The 19,719-nt window shown below is 42.9% G+C and overlaps 1 protein-coding gene across 1 annotated transcript; it reads right to left on the bottom strand.

Annotated features, from left to right (window-relative positions):
* Positions 1-17,865: 17,865 nt before the first annotated feature.
* Positions 17,866-18,813, bottom strand: LOC120395749 (olfactory receptor 52E4-like). Its single transcript, XM_039520426.1, has one exon. It carries the CDS (start codon positions 18,811-18,813, stop codon positions 17,866-17,868), a length of 948 nt encoding a protein of 315 aa, XP_039376360.1.
* Between the last annotated feature and the right edge of the window lie 906 nt (positions 18,814-19,719).

Here is a 19,719-nt window from a genome sequence, read left to right as displayed (position 1 = left end):
CCAAACTTTCACCGTTTGGACTGAAATTTCCATCAATGGGTGTCTGCTTCTGGCTGAATTGTTTTGTTTGTTTGTTTGTTTTTCTAAAGTTTCTAACCTAAGTGTTCAGCTGACTAATCAAATGAAGCTAGAAGAGACAATGTCTTGCCTATATTGAAAAATTCTTATAATTTTCCAGTGAGGAGTCCTAGCACCTCCATGATTTCCAGCAGATAAAAATCAGGTAACAGTCATCCTGTTACCAGCCAAAGCCATGAAATGCAAGAGGAGGAGATCAACGTGTCTGTACATGAACTTACAGCTGGCTCCTGAGCTCTTTACTTTGGTCTTTCTCAAAGGAGAGTTTTGCTTCAGTGGAGCCTGAGCAATATACAAGCCAGGGCCTTAGAATTTGGGCTTGTATTATACATCTATTAATGCCTTTTTTCCTGAAGGATCTACTGTGCCACTGAAATGCAGCCACCCGGGATAGATAGCCTGGCAGGGGGCGGGGGACACAGCTGTGAGGGACATTTTGGCCTATGATAGTAGAGCAAACCCATCACCTCTGGCAAGGGACCTGGGATGTTTAAAGGTTGTGCAGAGGGAAAAGGACCACACACTTACTCTTTATCACACCATGAACATGTTTCACTGGGTTTGTCGAGCAGGTGAGCTCCTCAGCAAGAGATGGGTACTCATGAATTCTGAGACGGAAGTGTCCTCCCTGGGAATCCCCCTCAGGTAGCCGTGTCCCACACCTCTCTCACCCCAGCATCCGCAGCAACATCCCACATTGAGAGCTGAAGCGGGGGTGTGAACTGTTTATAATATAGCTCTGTGCAATCCCAGCAGCGTTCGCTCAGCCTCTAGGGGAGAAAAATGCAAACAGGCTCGAGACCAGAGAGATTCTAGCCAATCTCTCTCTTTCCATGTCTCCACTTCTGTGCTCTTTATCCAGCATTAGGAGTAAACAATAATTAAAGAACCTTCCCAAAGGGAGGTGCGAACTCCTGGGCTCTGTGTTGAGTCAGAGAGGAATTGGCTGCTCTGTGTATTTGTGTATTTTTAAAGATTATAATTCATTACTTAGAAACCTAGGGATAGTGCCTAGGTTTCATAGGGTCTGATAGCCTGTAAATAAACAGGAGGTCTGGGTAGATAGTAGACAAACAGATCTGGAGAAAGATGACTAAGAGGAGACACTAGCAGTTTTTTTCAGATATACGGGGCTATCGCTAAATGATCAGGGATAAGTGATTCTCATCATTAACTATCACAATACTGTAAAGCACCTTTTACTGAAGGATCTTCAAAATACTTTGCAAAGGAAAGTCATTATGAACATATCCCCATTACACAGATAGGTAAACTGGGGCAAAGGGAGATGTGACTTGGCCAAGGTCATGCAAAGAACAACAGACAGAATCCAGGATCTTGACTTCTTTGCCATCACCACGGTCTCTCCATCAGTAACTGAGCTCATGAAACAAAGGAAATGGGCTCACGCTCTAGTGTGGCCTGTTCTTTGGGTAGATGCTACGGATTTCCTGGGGTGCAACCTGAAACTGGGGTACCGCCGAGTCCTCTGGCATACTAATCTGGGCTCCTTCTAATGCTGTGAGTCTCTGACAAGCTTCAAGCCTCACCAGGTCTTGCATTTACACTGCCATACACAGACAGGGATACACCAGCTGCAGTTACGTAAATGCTTTCCCCATTCATGAACAGATATACAGATATTCATCAATGTCGTGAGGTGGGGGTGCTTCAGCTTCCCCTTCCACACAGCAGACCAGGTTTATTATGGTTTCCCTACAGTGAGAAGCTTTGAGCCTGTTTACAGGTCCTAGCTGAGGACTTCTCCATAGGGCTTCTTTTTTACTACTCTTACCATGTCCAAATGCTATTTCCCAAAATCAGGCACATGACACCTTTTCATAGTAGTTACCATCAGTATCGAATTCTTTGTTATAAAGTTTATCATTAGCAACAAACTTTGCATCAGGAGATTGAACAATAACACAAAATCTTTTGTCAGAGGTACATTTTTCTAAGACTTTTTATTTTGCCACACCTTCTGCTTGGACATTGTGTTTCTTAAAAACTCACTGTGACTTTCAACTCCTCTCTGAACCTTAACATGTGTTTAGTAAGTGGTTTTCCTTTCCCCTCAGTGTCCCTGTCAGAAGGATTGTGTAATATCTGGCTAACAAAACCAAACACCTTTGCCCCAGCCATTCTCTGAGCTCCTACCTCTCTCACTCCATCCAACCTCCCTCCGTCATTCGCTCCCTCCCTCCCTCTCTCATTTTCATTGTGCTGGGAGGGCTGGAGAGGGTCCCTTTTCGACCGGGTGTTCAGTTGAAACCTGGACACCTTGTAACATAAGAACATAAGAACATAAGAAAGGCCGTACCGGGTCAGACCAAAGGTCCATCTAGCCCAGTATCTGTCTACCGACAGTGGCCAATGCCAGGTGCCCCTGAGGGAGTGAACCTAACAGGCAATGATCAAGTGATCTCTCTCCTGCCATCCATCTCCATCCTCTGACGAACAGAGGCTAGGGACACCATTCTTACCCATCCTGGCTAATAGCCATTTATGGACTTAGCCACCATGAATTTATCCAGTCCCCTTTTAAACATTGTTATAGTCCTAGCCTTCACAACCTCCTCAGGTAAGGAGTTCCACAAGTTGACTGTGCGCTGCGTGAAGAAGAACTTCCTTTTATTTGTTTAAACCTGCTGCCTATTAATTTCATTTGGTGACCCCTAGTTCTTGTATTATGGGAATAAGTAAATAACTTTTCCTTATCCACTTTCTCAACATCACTCATGATTTTATATACCTCTATCATGTCCCCCCTTAGTCTTCTCTTTTCCAAACTGAAGAGTCCTAGCCTCTTTAATCTTTCCTCATATGGGACCTTCTCTAAACCCCTAATCATTTTAGTTGCTCTTTTCTGAACCTTTTCTAGTGCTAGAATATCTTTTTTGAGGTGAGGAGACCACATCTGTACACAGTATTCGAGATGTGGGCGTACCATGGATTTATATAAGGGCAATAATATATTCTCAGTCTTATTCTCTATCCCCTTTTTAATGATTCCTAACATCCTGTTTGCTTTTTTGACCGCCTCTGCACACTGCGTGGACATCTTCAGAGAACTATCCACGATAACTCCAAGATCTTTTTCCTGACTCGTTGTAGCTAAATTAGCCCCCATCATGTTGTATGTATAGTTGGGGTTATTTTTTCCAATGTGCATTACTTTACATTTATCCACATTAAATTTCATTTGCCATTTTGTTGCCCAATCACTTAGTTTTTGAAGTTCTTCACAATCTGCTTTGGTCTTAACTATCTTGAGTAGTTTAGTATCATCTGCTTGTCGGTAGGGATCTAAGTCAAAAGGTCATCTTTGGGGTCTTGTTATATCAGGGTCTAGTGAGGTGAGGATGTAAGGGGGATTTGTCTGTTGGCTGGCTCTCTGTGGAGCTGCTTCCTAATCCCAGGTTTATGCCAATGCAAAAAAATCCACCCCCCCATGGCTTTTCCTGTGCTCCCCACTCTAAGCACTGGGACTCCCCACCCCCTTCATTCAGCTGCTGTATGTGTCTTACCAGCCCTGGGGATTCCTTTCTCCCCTCTGTCAGATGCATCATTAGCATTTCCACAGGCAACCGTTTATTCCGTGGGATTGACATCCTGTCCTAAAGAGAGACAGTCTGTTTTCACAAGCACGTCAAGAACAAATTCCTGAATAATCAGGACCTGGATTGAGGTACCATCCATCACCCCTCTCTCTATCCCCAGGAGGTCTGTTGTGTGACTGCTTCCTTGGGAAGTCATTTACACAGTTTCCTCTCAAAACCTGAGCCACAGGTTGAGTGCACAGATGCCTGAGTGCACAGATGCTCTACCAGCCATTCTGTCCTGGGCATCCTCCCCCATGTGATGAGTGAGAACTCATTCCTGTTCTCCCACTATTCCTCCCTGTTTCCTTCTTTGGATCCCCCTCGAAGACACATATCCCAGTGCTCTTCAGGGTGGGATCTATCCCCTGTGTAGCCATAAGTGCCTCACAGCTAACAGCCTGGACAGTGTCTCACTGACAGACACTACACCCTCCTCGCTCCGCGAGGTGCTGTTACCTCCTGCTGCAGTGTTAAGGGAAATCTCACCCACCTCTGTAGTGGTTTCTATGATTCCATCACCCTTCTCCAGCACAAACCTTCCTAAGCTCCCAAGCATTGGGTTTGTCCCTTGTTTAGCTGCAACCTGGACATTTTTCTCCCTGATAGGGAATAGACTCTCCTGCCTCCCTGAGGGGATGCTGCCTTTAGCTGCAGGGCAGGAGCTGGTCTCAACCTCCCGCACCTGTGGAAGCATTCAGCTTCCCACTGCTGCAAAGGAATAAAGACTTACTCCCATTTCCTCAGCAGTTGCTAGGACTTTCCTCTTTCCCCTGGGGTCCCAGCAGAAAGCTGCTTCTTCCTGCACGTGGATATTTTAACAGCCTGAGTTATACAGAAGGAATCATTACCTATTAGCATATCGGTAGGGTTATTATAACCTACACACACTGATTACACAGCTTCCAAACCTCATTTTGTATGTGTATTTTAGCCAAAGGCACAAGGAGTTTGTAACATATATGTCACCTTTTTGAACTATACTCCATCTAAGCACAGAAATTTCTGACCCGTATCTTCCCACCCAACATGTTCCATGCCATTAATCGTGATGGCCTTGATGTTTTTCATGCCTGGCTGTGCATAGGCTAATTTTACAATCCCAGTATGATACGTGACAAGTGCCTGAGGGGCTTCTGTACTCAGGGTTGCAGTATTTGCATGGGCTACCTGTGGCTGGCTTTCTCCCAGCACAGGGAATTTATCCCTTAGGTGATCAGTGGAATTACACTGATAGCACCTTTTGGATTCTTCTTTTTTAACAGAGATTTTGGTCGGGGATCAGAGGAATGAGGTAAAATGGACCCCTACGTCCCACCAGGTTTAAACCCCTCTGTCTGTCAAAATAGATGCTTGTGTCTGTCAAAATCATCAGCCAGACCACTCATCTCATCCACATTTTCACCTTTTTGTCCAATAGACACTGCTTTACATCAACTTTACAAATGCTCCTCAGTAACATAGTCAAATTCATTTTTAAAATATATTCTGCATTGTTCATATCAGCACCATATTCAGGATTCCACTCTATATATTTCAGGGACAATCTGAAATTGCTTGTATTTCCTCCCTTTGATCATCTTGTCATTGGCCTCTGGATCCTCTCCTGGTAATCTACATCCTTTCTATACAGCAGTGACCAACATTGGACTCACCGCTCTAACTAAGGCCTAAGCAGCACAGAAGAAAACAGTATTATATCCTACTGTGACTTGCATGCTATGCCTATGTTAATACAATCTAACGTTGCATTTGCCTTTTTTTGAAGCAGCAGAAAAAATTCAGCCTCTGAGAGATGTAGTTATATCAACCTAACCCTGGTGTAGACACCATGAACTCAACGGAAGAATTCTTCCCTCAATCTAGCTATCACTTCTCAGGGAAGTGGATTATAAACACCGATGGGAGGCAGTGACTGCCTTGTCACTGAGGCAGTGACAAGCTGCAATCCACTCCTGGTCTTGAACTTACACAGCCTTACAGTCAGAAACACACCCAGCTGCAGTTACATGAATGAGTTCACTAGCCAAAAATGGAGAAGTTCCATCCAATTCTCCCCAGCTCCCCCACCAAGGACCCAATAGCTGTTCTGTCTTGCCCGGGTCAAAAGCCTGACCAGTCTAATTTTATTATCCATTCCCCCTCTCTCTCAGTTGGGAGAGGACAATGCACCATCACCATTTCCTTAGCATATTTCTCTTTTATATTTCAAACAACACACTATATTAGGGAGGTGTGTGTATGTGTGTGTGTATATATATTCCATCGATTTGACAATGACAATTTCATGCTATCTCTTTTTGTAGATTCTGTAGTCAAAGCGTAAAGTGCATACTCATGAACAGATTGGACAAACAAAGTCAGTTGTGAGTGTAATGGTAGTTATAGCAGTATGATGCTTTTTCCTGGCAGCTAACAATCAATTAATTCTCTCCTCTTCAAAGGCTTGAAAAGCTTTGAGTGTTGTATGTTTCCATGCTGATCTATTGACAATAATAAAACAGATTTATTAACTAGAGAAAGATAGATTTTAAGTGATTGTAAGTAATAGCGAACAGATCAAAGTTGGTTATCTAAAAAATAAACACAATCACAGTCTAAGTTTGATACATTAGATAGTATTTGAATCAAGCAGTGTCACCCTGGTGGTACAAACAGTCCACCAGTCTTCCATACATAGGTGAAAAATCCCTTCAACCTGAGTTCACATCCCCAGTTCAGTCCTCATTCTTAATGTGTTTCCAGGCATTGAGCTGTGGGGAGAATGAGGCCATGTGATTATGCCACTTCTCTATTTCATAGCATTTGACACGTGGAGGTAATATCATTTTTCCAAGTGGAAGTCCTCCCCGCACAGTTAGTGGAAAAGTACAGGCATAAGATGGAGTCCAGTGTCACATGAGCAGGTCACATGCCCTTGCCTGCTTCAATGACTCATAGTATGGTCCATTACCCAGATCTGGGCTACAATGTTCACAGGAAATTCCATCAGGTGGTAAATGCTTCTTCTAAGGCCTATTATGTTTCTTAATGGGCCATTACCTTGAATGGTTCATCAACAATGTGCTGGCTAGATTGGATGTAAACTACCTTGTGGGTGTTAACCAGCAGCAAACACATTTAGAATACTGGTACATAGTCAATATTCATAACTTTAGGCACAAAAATGATACATGCATACAAATAGGGTAAGCTCTGGGTTGTTATAGAGAGTCTCTCTTTTGCATCTGTACCGTGTTGTTAAGCCATTGTGTTTTTCCAACTGGCGATAATTCATTACAGATATTCAGGAGTGCCATGAGTTGGTGTGCCTCAGTTTCCCCTCCCACAGCACAGATCAAGTTTATTATGGTTTCCCTGCTGTGACAAGCTTTGAGCCTGTTTACAGGTGTTAGCTGAGAAGCTCTATCCCCACAGGGCTCCTTGTTTACTATTCCTAGCATGTCCAAAAGCTTTTCCCAACAATCACGCACGTTACATCTTCTCACAGGAATTACCATCAGGACCATTTTTTTTCTTTAAACAAATATAAGAATGTTCTTATCTTAGCAACAAACTTTCCATCATGAGATTTAACAATAACACCAAATCTTTTATCACAGGTGGGTGTTTCCAAATATTTTTACAATACCAGGCCTTCTGCTTAGACAGTTTGGTTTGTTCAATACCCATTGTGTCTTTCAACTCCTCCCTGAACCTTAACATGTGTTAAATTGCTTGTTTTCCTTTCCCCTCAGCGTCCTCTACAGTAGAGATCTCAATCTAAGGTCCTTTTAGGGTTCTTGGTATGCCAGGGTCTGGTGAGGAAAGTTTGAACTTTGGCTAGTCCCTTGTGGAGCTGCTTCCTAAGCCCAGGGTTATACCCTTGCAAAAATCCACCCTGCCTTATCCTTTCCCTTTGATCCCCACTCCCAGCACTGGGACCTCCCCCCACCCCCCACCTTTTCTAGAGACTTGTGATCTCAAAAGTATGTCTTCTCCCTGTAGCTCTTTTACAGCATCCTTCTCTGTCTTACCAGCCTGAGGAATTGCCTCCTACCCTCTGTCTAATGGGTCATTAGCATTTTCAGAATGATCTAAAAACATTAGCATGGCCATACGGGATCACAGCAAAGGCCCATCTAGCCCAGTATCCTCTCTTCCAAAAGTCGCCAAAGCCTGGTGCCCCAGAAGAAGTGAACAGAAGAGGGAATCATCAAGTGATCCATTCTGTCTGCCATTCCCAGCTTCTGGCACACAGAGGCTAGGAATACTATCCCCGCCCATCCTGGCTAATAGCCACTTATGTACTTACCCTCCAGGGACTTATCTAGTTCTTTTTTGAACCCTGTTATAGTAGAATCATAGAATATCAGGGTTGGAAGGGACCTCAGGAGGTTCTAGTCCAACCCCCTGCTCAAAGCAGGACCAATTCCCAACTAAATCATCCCAGCCAGGGCTTTGTCAAGCCTGACCTTAAAAACCTCTAAGGAAGGAGATTCCACCACCTCCCTAGGTAACCCATTCCAGTCTTGGCCTTCACAACATCCCCTGGCAAGGAGTTCCCCAGGTTGACTGTGTGTTGTGTGAGGAAATTCTTCCTTTTGTTTGTTTTCAGCCTGCTGCCCATTATTTCATTTGGTGAGCCCTAGTTAGTCTGTTATGAGAAGAAGTAAATAACAGTTCCTTATTTACTTTCTCCACACCAGTCATGATTTTATAGACCTCACTTATATCCCCCCTATAATCGTGTCTTTTTGAAGCAAAAAATTACCAGTCATTTTACTCTTTCCTCATACAGAAGCTGTTCCATAAACCTAATAATTTCTATTGCCCTTCTCTTTACCATTTCCAAATCCAATGTATCTCTGTTGAGATGGGGTGACCACATCTATCTGCATTCAGTATGCAAGATGTGGGCATCCCATGGATTTATATAGAGGCAATATAATATTTTCTGTCTCACTATCTTTCCCTTCCTTAATTATTCCCAACATTGTGTTCACTTTTTTGACTGCCACTGAACATTGAGTGGACATTTTCATAGAACTATCTACAATGACTCCAAGCTTTCTTTCTTGAGTGGTAACAGCCAATTTTCACCCAATCATTTTAAAAGTATAGTTGGGATTATGTTTTCCAATGCCCATTAATTTGCATTGATCAACATTTTATTTCATCTGCCACTTTGTTGTCCAGTCACCCAGTTCTGTAACTCTTTGCAGTCTGCCTGGGTCTTAACTACCTGGAGTAGTTTTATATCATCTGCAAATTTTGCCACCTCACTGTTTATCCCTTCTTCCAGATCATTTATGAATATATGGAATACTACTGGGCCCAGTACAGATCCCTGGGGGCACCACTATTTACCTCTTTCCATTTTGAAAACTGTCCATTTATTCCTACCTTTTATTTTCTATCTCTTAACCTTTTGCCAATCCATGAGAGAACCTTCCCTCTTATCCCATGGCAGCTTCCTTTTCTTAAGAGCCTTTGGTGAGGGACCTTGTCAAAGGCTTTCTGAAGATCTGAGTAGACTATATCCACTGAATTCCCTTTTTCCACAGGCTTGTTGCCCCCACAAAAAATTCTAGTAGATTGGTGAGGCGTGATTTCCCTTTACAAAAACAATGGTGACTCTCCCCAACAAGTTATGTTCATTTATGTTCTTTACTATAGTTTTTTGTTCTTTACTATAGTTTGACAATTTTGTTCTTTACTATAGTTTCAACCAGTTTGCCAGTACTAAAGTCAAGCTTACTGTCCTGTAATTGCCAGTGTCACCTCTGAAGCCCTTTTTAAAAATTGGTATAGAAGCTGATTTAACTTACAGACTGCAGTTAGTAATTCTGCAATTTCACATTTGGCTTCCTTCAGAATGATTAGTTGAATACTATCTGGTCCTGGTCACTTATTGCTGTTTAGTTTATCAAATTGTTTCCAAACCTCCTGTAATAAACCTCAATCTGGGACAGTTCCTAGATGGTGCTGGTCCTGCCGTGAGTTCAGGGGAATGGACTCAAAGACCTCTCGTGGTCCCTTCCAGTCCTATGATTCTATGATTCTTCACCTAAAAAGACTGGCTCAGGTTTGGGAATCTCCCTCACGTCCTCCATCATGGAGACCAATGCAAAGAATCCATTTAGTTTCTCCACAATGGCCATATTGCCCTTCACTGCTCCTTTAACATCTTGACCTTCCAGTGGCCCCACCGGTTGTTTAGCAGACTTGCTGCTTCTGATGTACTTACAATAATTGATATTACTTTTTGAGACTTTGGCTAGTTTTTCTTCAAATTCTCTTTTTGCCTTCCTAATTATATTTTTACATTTCATTTGCCAGAATTTATGCTCCTTTTTATTTTCCTCAACAGGATTTAACTTCCACTTTTTAAAGGACACCTGTTTGCATCTCACTGCTTCTTTTACTTTGTTGTTTAGGCACTGGGGCTCTTTTTGGGTTCTCTATTTTGTTTAATTTGGGGATACATTTAATTTGAGCCTCTATTATGGTCCCTTTAAAAACTTTCCATGCAGCTTGCAGGGATTTCATTCTGGCACTGAATTTAATTTCTGTTTAACTAACTTCCTTAGTTCTGTGAAGTCCCCTTTCTGAAATTATACACACTACAGTTCTGGGCTGCTGGGCTGTTTTCCCTGCCACAGGGATGTTAAATTTAGTTATATTCTGGTCACTATTACCAAGCGGTCCAGGTATATTCACCTCTTGGACCAGATCCTTTGCTCCACTTTGGACTAAATCAACAATTGCCTCTTATCTTGTGGGTTCTTATCTCTGCATCCCTTCCTGAGGTGGCATGTGGGTACCATAATAGAGGCTCAAATTAAATGTATCCCCAAATTAAACAAAATAGAGAACCCAAAAAGAGCCCCAGTGCCTAAACAACAAAGTAAAAGAAGCAAAGTCTATATGGAGATGGTTGAAATCAACCATTATTATTGAGGATTTTTTTTTAAATTTTATATCCTCTCTAATCTCCCTGAGCATTTCACAGTCACTATCACCATCATAGTCGGGTGGTCAATAATATCTCCCCAACAGCATGACCTATTCTGCCCTTCTGATATATTTTGTACTGTGGTATTACTGTGTCCCATTGATTGTCCTCATTCCACCAAGTTTCTGTTATGCCTATTATACAAATAATCCTCATTTAATATGGGACACTCTAGTTCTCCCATATTATTTACACCTGTAGCATTGGAATATAAGCACTTTAGAAAATTGTCGCGTTTTAACTGTCTGCCATTACATGATGTAATTGGATGAGACTTTTTTTTTAATTTGACTGTTTCTCATCAGATCCTAGCTGTATTTTATCATCTTCTATCCTCTCCTCCTCACTAGGACATAGGGACTCTCCATTAATAGAACCTCCCCTAAGGGATGTCTTTGCCGGAACCACATGGTCCTCTGCATCTGCCGGCTTTCCCCCAGCCTTTAGTGTTAAAACTGCTCTATGATCTTTCTGAGTGCCAGCAATCTGGTTCCATTTTGGTTTAGGTGGTGTCATAAATTGATAAGGATTAAGGTCTCTTTTACCTGTAAAGGGTTAACAAGCTCAGTAACCTGATGAACACCTGACCAGAGGACCAATCAAGGGACAGGATAATTTCAAATCTCTGTGGAGGGAAGTCTTTGTCTGTGTCCTTTGTTTGGATTGCTGTTCTCTTTTTGGATCTAAGAGAGGCTAGATATATCTTCATGTTCTCCAAGGTTTCCTGAAGTATTTTCTTCTATTCAGTTTAGTAAGTATTAGAAAGGCGAACTAGCCTTATAATTAATTTTCTACATTTGCAATTGTGTGTCTGCTGAAGAAATATCTTTATTTCTGTTTGCTGTTACTTTGATTATTCTGAGAAAAGGAGGGGGGGGGAGCCTCTCCAGGTTTATAATTTAGACCCTGTAAAATATTTTCCATCCTGGTATAACAGAGATAGTGTACTTTTTTTTCTTTCTTTAATAAAATCTTTTCTTTTTAGAACTTGATTGATTTCTTCCCTTGTTTGGATTTTCAGGGGAAGGGGAGGGGGAAAAGTGAATCCCTCTTTGTTTGATTCAAGGAATTTGAATCCAGATATCTCTCCTAAGGACTAGGAGAGGGGAGGGGGGAATGCTTTATTTTCCTTTGTGTTGAGATTCAAGGAGTTTGAATCTGTGTTCCCCAGGGAAAGTTTTGGGGGAACAGGGAGTTTACTAGACACTGGAATCTCTAGTTGGTGGCAGCGTACTAGATCTAAACTAGGATTTAAGTTTAGAGGAGTCCATGCAGGTCCCCATCTTGTGAATGCTAAAGTTCAAAGTGGGGAATAAACCTATGACAGGTGGAGACCATCCTTCCTGTATAGGCTCCCTCTTTGCCAAAAGTTTCTCCAGTTCGTAATAACGCTAAACCCTACCTCCCTACACCATCGTCTCATCCACACATTGAGACCCTGCAGCTCTGCTTGTCTAACTGGCCTTCTGAGTGGAAGTGGGTGTGGTGATCTGCCCCATCTAGTGGCACTGAGACCAGTTAGAGAGAGGAAGATAGAAAGAAGATTTATGAGTGCGCTCTACGGCCTTAGCTAAGAGGCAGTTGGCTTTTAGCTCTTGTGGTACAGGCTTATGTACTAAGCTCCAGCAGTCCCAGGTTTGATCCCACCCACTGATGACCGGGGTCTGTTGGCATTACAGGAACATTTCAGAGAATGCTACCATGGAAGTCCTGGATGCCAATCATTTCCTTAGCAGCCTAAATTTGGCCTCCGGGACATCTCTTCTATCCTTTATTATGCCAATGATACCTTAATGTACCGTGACCACTGGTTCCTCCCCAGCACTGCACATAAGTCTGTTTAGATGTTGTGAGAGATTAGTTATTTATGTTTCTAATTATTAAATCCCCCAACTATTACCTGTCTCTTCCTAATAACTGGAGTTCCCTCACCCTTGTGTCTTGGCCTTTCTAATTGTGTCCCTGCATACCTGTGCTATATTTTTATATTCATCCTTTTTTAATTTGACCTAGTTTCCACTTTTTGTAGGACTCTCTTTTTATTTTTAGATCATTGAAGATCTCCTGGTTAAGCCAGGGTGGTTTCTTCCCATACTTCCTATCTTTCCTATGCAGTTGGATACTTTACTCTTGTGCCCTTAATAATGTCTCTTTGAAAAACTGCCAACTGTCTGCAATTGCTTTTCCTCTAAGACTTGCTTCTCTTGGGATCTTACCACCAACTCCCTGAGTTTGCTAAAGGCTGCCTTCTTGAAATCCATTGTCTTTATTTTGCTGTTCTCCCATCTCCCATTCCTTAGAATCATGAACTCTACCATTTCATGATCACTCCCACCCAAGCTTCCTTCCACTTTCAAATTCTCAACCAGTTCCTCCCTATTTGTCAAATTCAAATCTAGAACAGCCTCTCTCCTAGTAGCCATCTCGATTTTCTGAAGTAAAAGAAAATGTGTCCAATATATTCCAAGAACTTGTTGGATAATCTGTGCCCTGCTGTGTTATTTTCCCAACAGATGTCTGGGTGGTTGAAGTCCCCCATCACCATCAAGTCCTGTGCTTTGGATGATTTTTTTAGTTGTTTATAAAAAAGAAAAAGACTTGATGCTTCTCTGGCAGTGTCCTTAAGTTAGCCACATGCATGACCAATTTATGAGCTGCTGACTTGGCTACTTTTAGCAAGAATGGTTCAGCATGGCCGTCTAACCTAACTACTGTCGGCAACACACAACAGTGGTTCAGTACGGCCTGCTAAATTGGCTACTGTTAGCAACAAGCGATAGTGGTTTAGGAACTTTACTGGTTTGCCAAAATCTCCCCGTACAGTTTCCCCTCCTTAAAGGTCACCTTCCACATCAGGGGGGCTTTACCTTATCACTGTTACACCTTTCCTGGATGCACCTGAGTTGAGATCCAATGAAAGTTCAAGACTTTCAGCTGAGACCGAGCAAATGATCTTCTTGTTGGCATCCCATACTTAGCACACCAGCATAGCAACTAACAAGCGGTCATTTTAGCCTACTCTTTCATTTGAGGGAGGGGTGACAAGTTCAATATGTTCTCTTCCTGGGGGTCTGAGTGCCGGTGGCAGTAACCACTGACTCATCTGTTGGGGGACTTGCAATTGCCAGATTTTGCTCCCGGTCCAGCATGTCATTAGGCTGGTAACAAAAAACACTACTATTTGGCACCCCAAGATTGCTATGATGGGTGTAGGGCTAAATTCAGGATGCCTGTGCCAGTGGGGGACCATCCCAATAACACTTCCCACCAGTGGTGTGACAGGTCCTGGCCAATTCTTGCAAATACCCATTTAATTTCATTGGCATTGGGATGTACGGTAACCATGACTCTGCGCCCTTCCTGTTTTTCAGTGGATAGCTGGTTCTGTAAATCAGAGTGTCCAAGCAATATTTGTAAAGCAGTTAAATTCATTCCAAGGGGCACAGATTTTACAAAAAAAATATAAAATATACAACACTTTTAACTGGCTATACTTAAATTCAGGTACATTATATTCAAAATCACATCCCCTAATTGCAACAATATAACAAAAACATCTATTCTTATAAGGATTGATTTTATGCACAAAATTAACAAGACGCATAGGACACGAACTTTTAAGACATACACAATGATTCCCCAGATACACAAACACAGAATTATTACTTACAAATGCCTTAATAGCATAAAGACATTTTCTTTCAGCTATTTCCAAACATACATCCTGAGGTTGGAGGGTTCCATTACGGTCTGATTAATATTGAGGCCTAAAGCCACAATGGGAGAAACCCATTTTATTTCTGCTTGGGACATTAGCAAAACAGACCACGATTTCCTCTGACTCTTCATTATAGGGGAAATTTAGCATTTTCCACCAGGCCTGTAATTCTTTCAGTTTGGGTGGAATTTTTCCAAATGATGCTTCTGATTTCTATTGGGAGCACCCCATTCATACCATCGCAAATCATATATTTTACTACATCAATCATCCATACTTGCATTTGCATACATGCCATAGCTAAAGAAGTGTTAGTTTGCAGAGTGCCAACAGCCTGCAAGAGGTGGTGATGGTCTCCCTCTTAGGTTTTTCCCCATCCCTCTAAGATATTTGCTACATAGGAATGCAGAGAGATTAACTGATTAAATGACACCTTAATAAGTGTAACCAAATCTTTTATAGGAGCTCCCATTGCATTCATCTTGTTTGCAAGCACCACCTCATTAATGCTGTTATGGACTGCTCCTCCCGTTCCACACACAAAACAAAAATAGACTCTCCCTCCTCCCCCTTTTAAAAAGGAGGGAGTGGTAAAGCATTTCAAAGCTCACATTTATTCAGACTCACTGATGTCTGAATCATGTTTCTCCCACACTGGGATTATCTGGGTCTAGTGCTGGGGCCCAAATATTTGCCCATGACAACTAGGGTCGTTTATTGCATTTAATTCACTTTCTGCTGTTTTAATTTCAACAATTACTTGGGTTATATTTATATTTTCATCTGGGACTTCTTGAGCTTCCTCTATTACCTCCAGCTCTGGACTTAACTCCTCCTCTTCTGACTCCGAGGAATTGTCAGGTCACTATCTGTTTCTACTTCGGTTTCCCATTTCCCATGAGTAATTATGCTCTCCTCCTCCAGGAACCAAAAATAGGCATCCCTCTCGTCTAAGACTGACTGGGATGGTTTCCCTTCCCTCGTTTTAGCTGTGAGGAGTGAAGCCACTTCAGTATGTTTTTCTTTCCTGACCAAATTTCCAGCTAATAGACAGTGAGACTGGCCTTGTTACAGATTCTAACATGTCCTGCCAAGATGGGACTGAGATTACATGCTCTTTCCTTTACTTGTCGATACATAACCATGTCTCCTACCTGCATTCTCTGAGGATTTATTTGACCCATTCTTTTTTTGTTTTCTGAATGTCAGCAACAGCTTTTAACAGCTGCTGCATCCATTGGTCCATGAGGATGCAGGGTTGTAGGGTGTCACGTGGTGTTCCATCCACCCACCACTGTTCTGGGAGACACATATCTCTCCCAGTCATCTCCTTGAATGGAGTTACTCCATATGATGCCACGGAACCCCTTATAGCCATCAGGATAAATGGCAGTCTTTGGTCCCAGTCCTTCTGTGATGGGTTGGATCACAGAAACTTGGGAGCTGCCACTCCATGTGCCAAGACTACTTCTGCCCCTACTTCTTTACCCGAAATAAGCAAACAGAAAATAACAAACCAGTAACCACTTTGTCTGTTCTCCAGGCACCACATTTAAAACTCACTTAAAATCACTAGCTGTCCCTCAAAGCAATCAGCTGTTCATATCCTGCCGACTACGCCACTGTGATGGGTTCGATCACAGAACCCCCCTGGGGAGCTGCCACCTGATGTGCCAAGAGTACCTCTACCCCTGATTTCCATGCCAGCTCGGTGCCCCAGCACCCTGTCTTGCTGAGCCAGACACGCCCGTCTGCTCCAACACAGACCCAGAGTCTGAATTACTTGCCCCACAGTTGCAGGTTTACCTGAAAACAGCTCACAGAAGTGTGCTTGTCTTTAACACTCAGATCCCCATCTCCCAATGGGGTCTAAACCCAAATAAATCCGTTTTACCCTGTATAAAGCTTATGCAGGATAAACTCATAAATTGTTCACCCTCCATAACACTGATAGAGAGCTATGTGATTGCTGAAAACAGCTGTTTTCTCCCCCGGGTATTAATACAGACTCTGAGTTAATTAATAAGTAAAAAGCGATTTTATTAAATACAGAAAGTAGGATTTAAGTGGTTTGAAGTAGTGACAGACAGAACAAAGTAAGTCACCAAGCAAAATAAAATGCGCAAATCTATGTCTAATCAAACTGAATACAGATACGATCCTCAGCAGTTCCAGAATGCTCCATTTTACAGACTAAACTCATTTTAGCCTGGGTTCAGCAATCACACACACCACCTATAGTTACTGTCCTTTGTTCCAGTTTTTTTCAAGTATCCTGGGGAGTGGAGAGGCTCCCTCTTTCGCCAGATGAAGACAAAATGGAGGGGTGTCCCAGAGGTTTAAATAAACTTTCTCTTGTGGGTGGAGACCCCCCTCCTCCTTTCTATGCAAAGTCCAGCTCCAAGATGGAGTTTAGGAGTCACCTGGGCAAGTCACAAGTTTTTACAGGCAGCAGCCATTGTTTACATGCTACCTTGAACATCCTCAAGTAGACTTCTTATGTGGATTGGAGCATTCCAAGATACATTATCCTTTAAGTGTTTCTTGACTAGGTACTTAATTTCAACATTCCTTCCTCCAGGAACTGACCAAATGCTCGACTAAGGTTATTTAGAAATCAAACCAGTACACAGCCAACATTCATAACTTTGAATAATGATACATGCATACAGATAGGATTAATACATTCAGTAAATCATAACCTTTGAGATATGTTACATGGCATATGTAGCATAAAACACAGTCTAAGCATATTTCCATAAAGCCAGTCTTTATTCAGGCCTAATTTGATGGTGTCCAGTTTGCAAATTAATTCCAGTTCTACAGTTTCTCAGTGGGGTTTGTTTTTGAAGTTTTTTTGTTAAAGAATTGCCACTTTAATGTCTGTTATTGAGTGTCCAGGGTGACTGAAGTGTTCTCTTACTGGTTTTTGAATGTTAAAATTCTTGATGTCTGATTTGTGTCCATTTATTCTTTTGCATCTGGTTTGGCCAATGTACATGGCAGAGGGGCATTGCTGGCACATGATGGCATATATCACATCGGTAGTTGGGCAGGTGAATGAGTCTCTGATGGTGTGGCTGATGTGATTAGGTCTTATGATGGTGTCCCTTGAATAGATATGCGGGCAGAGTTGGCAACAGCGTTTGTTGCAGGGATTGGTTCCTGGGTTATTGTTTTGCTGTGTGGTATTCAGTTGCTGGTGAGAATTTGAACCTGAGGTGAGATGTGGAGCAGGGGCTGGGCATTGGAGGACGAAATTGTGCAGAGGTCAGAGCCTCAGAGGTCCATTTAACAGAAATTAGAAAGGTGGCATCCCGATGATTTAAGGAGTTGAACACTGTAAGGCCAGGAAAGGATTTAATGTCTTTTTGACTGTTAAATAAGTGATTCAGGGAAGAGGGCCCAGCACTATGTTACCAGCCAGATTTGCACAGAGCTCGGTCTGAGAGCCAGAGCACCAGGAGAAAATTTTAAGTCCCCTTATGAGTAAAGAAATGGAGCAGTTTGTCCCGGATCTGTTTGGTCCTCACCCCGTAGATGATGGGATTCAGCGTGGGGGGCACTAGAAGGTACATGTTGGCCATGATAATGTGGAAATGCAGGGGCACATTGCTACCAAACCGGTGTGCGAGTAAGGAGAAAAGATCTGGGATGTAAAAGGCTAAGATGGCACAGAGGTGGGAGGTGCAGGTCTCAAAAGTCTTGAGCCGGGCATCCTTTGTGGGAAGGCTGAAGATGGCCCTGAGGATCTGGACATAGGATACGGCGATAAAAAACACATCCACACCAGTCACAAAGAATACCACAAAGAGGCCGTAGTAACTACTGATGTGGATGTCACCGCAGGCCAGATTCACCAGGGCCATGTGCTCGCAGTACGAGTGGGGGATGATGTTGGTTCTGCAATATGGCCACTGCCTTACCAGAAGGAAACCAGGCAGTACAAGCATGCCACCACGCAGCACCATGGCAAAGCCAATCTTGACCACCATGGAATTTGTCAGGGTGGTGGAATGTCTCAGGGGATCACAGATGGCCACGTAGCGATCAAAAGCCATGGCCACAAAGATCCCAGACTCCACCACTGAGAAGCAGTGAATGAAGTACATCTGAGTGAGGCAGGCACTGAAATCGATCTCCCTGGAGTTGAACCAGAAGATGCTCAACATTTTGGGAATTGTGCACGTGCATAGGGCCAGGTCAGTGACGGCCAGCATACAGAGGAAATAGTACATGGGCCCATGGAGGCTCGGCTCCCTCTTCACTATTAACAGGGTGGTGAAGTTCCCCAAGATAGCAATGGCATACATGGTGCAGAAGGGGATGGAGATCCAGACGTGGGCTGCCTCCAGACCAGGAATGCCCAGCAGGATGAAGGTGGAGGGGTTGGTGAAGTCAGTTGTGTTGGAATCTGACATGGAGTAGGGGAGAAGGTGTCCAGCTCTGAGGCAGGGGAAGTGTCTCCTGAATGTACTGTACATTCACTGGACTTTCTGTATGTGCCCAGGGTCTCGGGTAATGGTCGCAGTCCAAATTCCTAGGTGGGAGACAATGTGAATATGAGACACAAATGCACAACTGGAGGCTGTTCTTATGGGGGAAGCAGATTGGTTGCTTTTCAGACACTGAGAAGTGACATTTTCATTAATCAGATAAATGAATTATGAAAAACTGACCCTAATAATGCCACTTCCATATTTGATGGTGCTCCATGCATAAATAATTCCTACATTAGGTGATGCGGGAACTCTTAACAGGCAGCAGCAGGAAATACGAGTATGGATACTGGTTATCTGTCATTGTTCCTTAATGTAGTGAAGCCCAGGCTAGAGAATCCATTATGTAGGGAGTTCCCCGTTTACCTGGTTGCTCAAAATCTGAAAGTGGAAAAAACCCAAATCTGTGTGCAGACATGTACCGGGGGGAATATCCCAGGTAGAACATACCTCAGGGAAAAGACCTGGCATCACTGATATCAGCTCAATGGAATGGACCTGCTCATTCCCCAAAGTGGCCAAAACAAAAGCAATGATTGGATGCTTATGGAATGGGATGGAGAATAACTTGCTCTGGACATACACTCAGTTTTGTTCTATAAAGGTTATTGCAGATCGGAAGGGGGTTTCCAAGAGGCTGGGGAAATGGGGGAAGCTGCTATATGCAGACAGAGTGAAACGTCTGGGACTGTTTAGTTTAGAGAGGAGACAAGGAAGGGGGTGTATAATAGAGGAGTGGAAAATAAAAAAATGGAGCTGATTACATTCAAATGGTCAAACAGAGAACTATTCCCAACCAGTAATATCTGGGCTAATTCCTCAAAGCTG

The sequence above is a fragment of the Mauremys reevesii genome, linkage group 1, assembly GCF_016161935.1.
Source record: "Mauremys reevesii isolate NIE-2019 linkage group 1, ASM1616193v1, whole genome shotgun sequence".
Taxonomy (NCBI): domain Eukaryota; kingdom Metazoa; phylum Chordata; order Testudines; family Geoemydidae; genus Mauremys; species Mauremys reevesii.
This window is presented reverse-complemented; position numbering and strand designations above follow the sequence as displayed.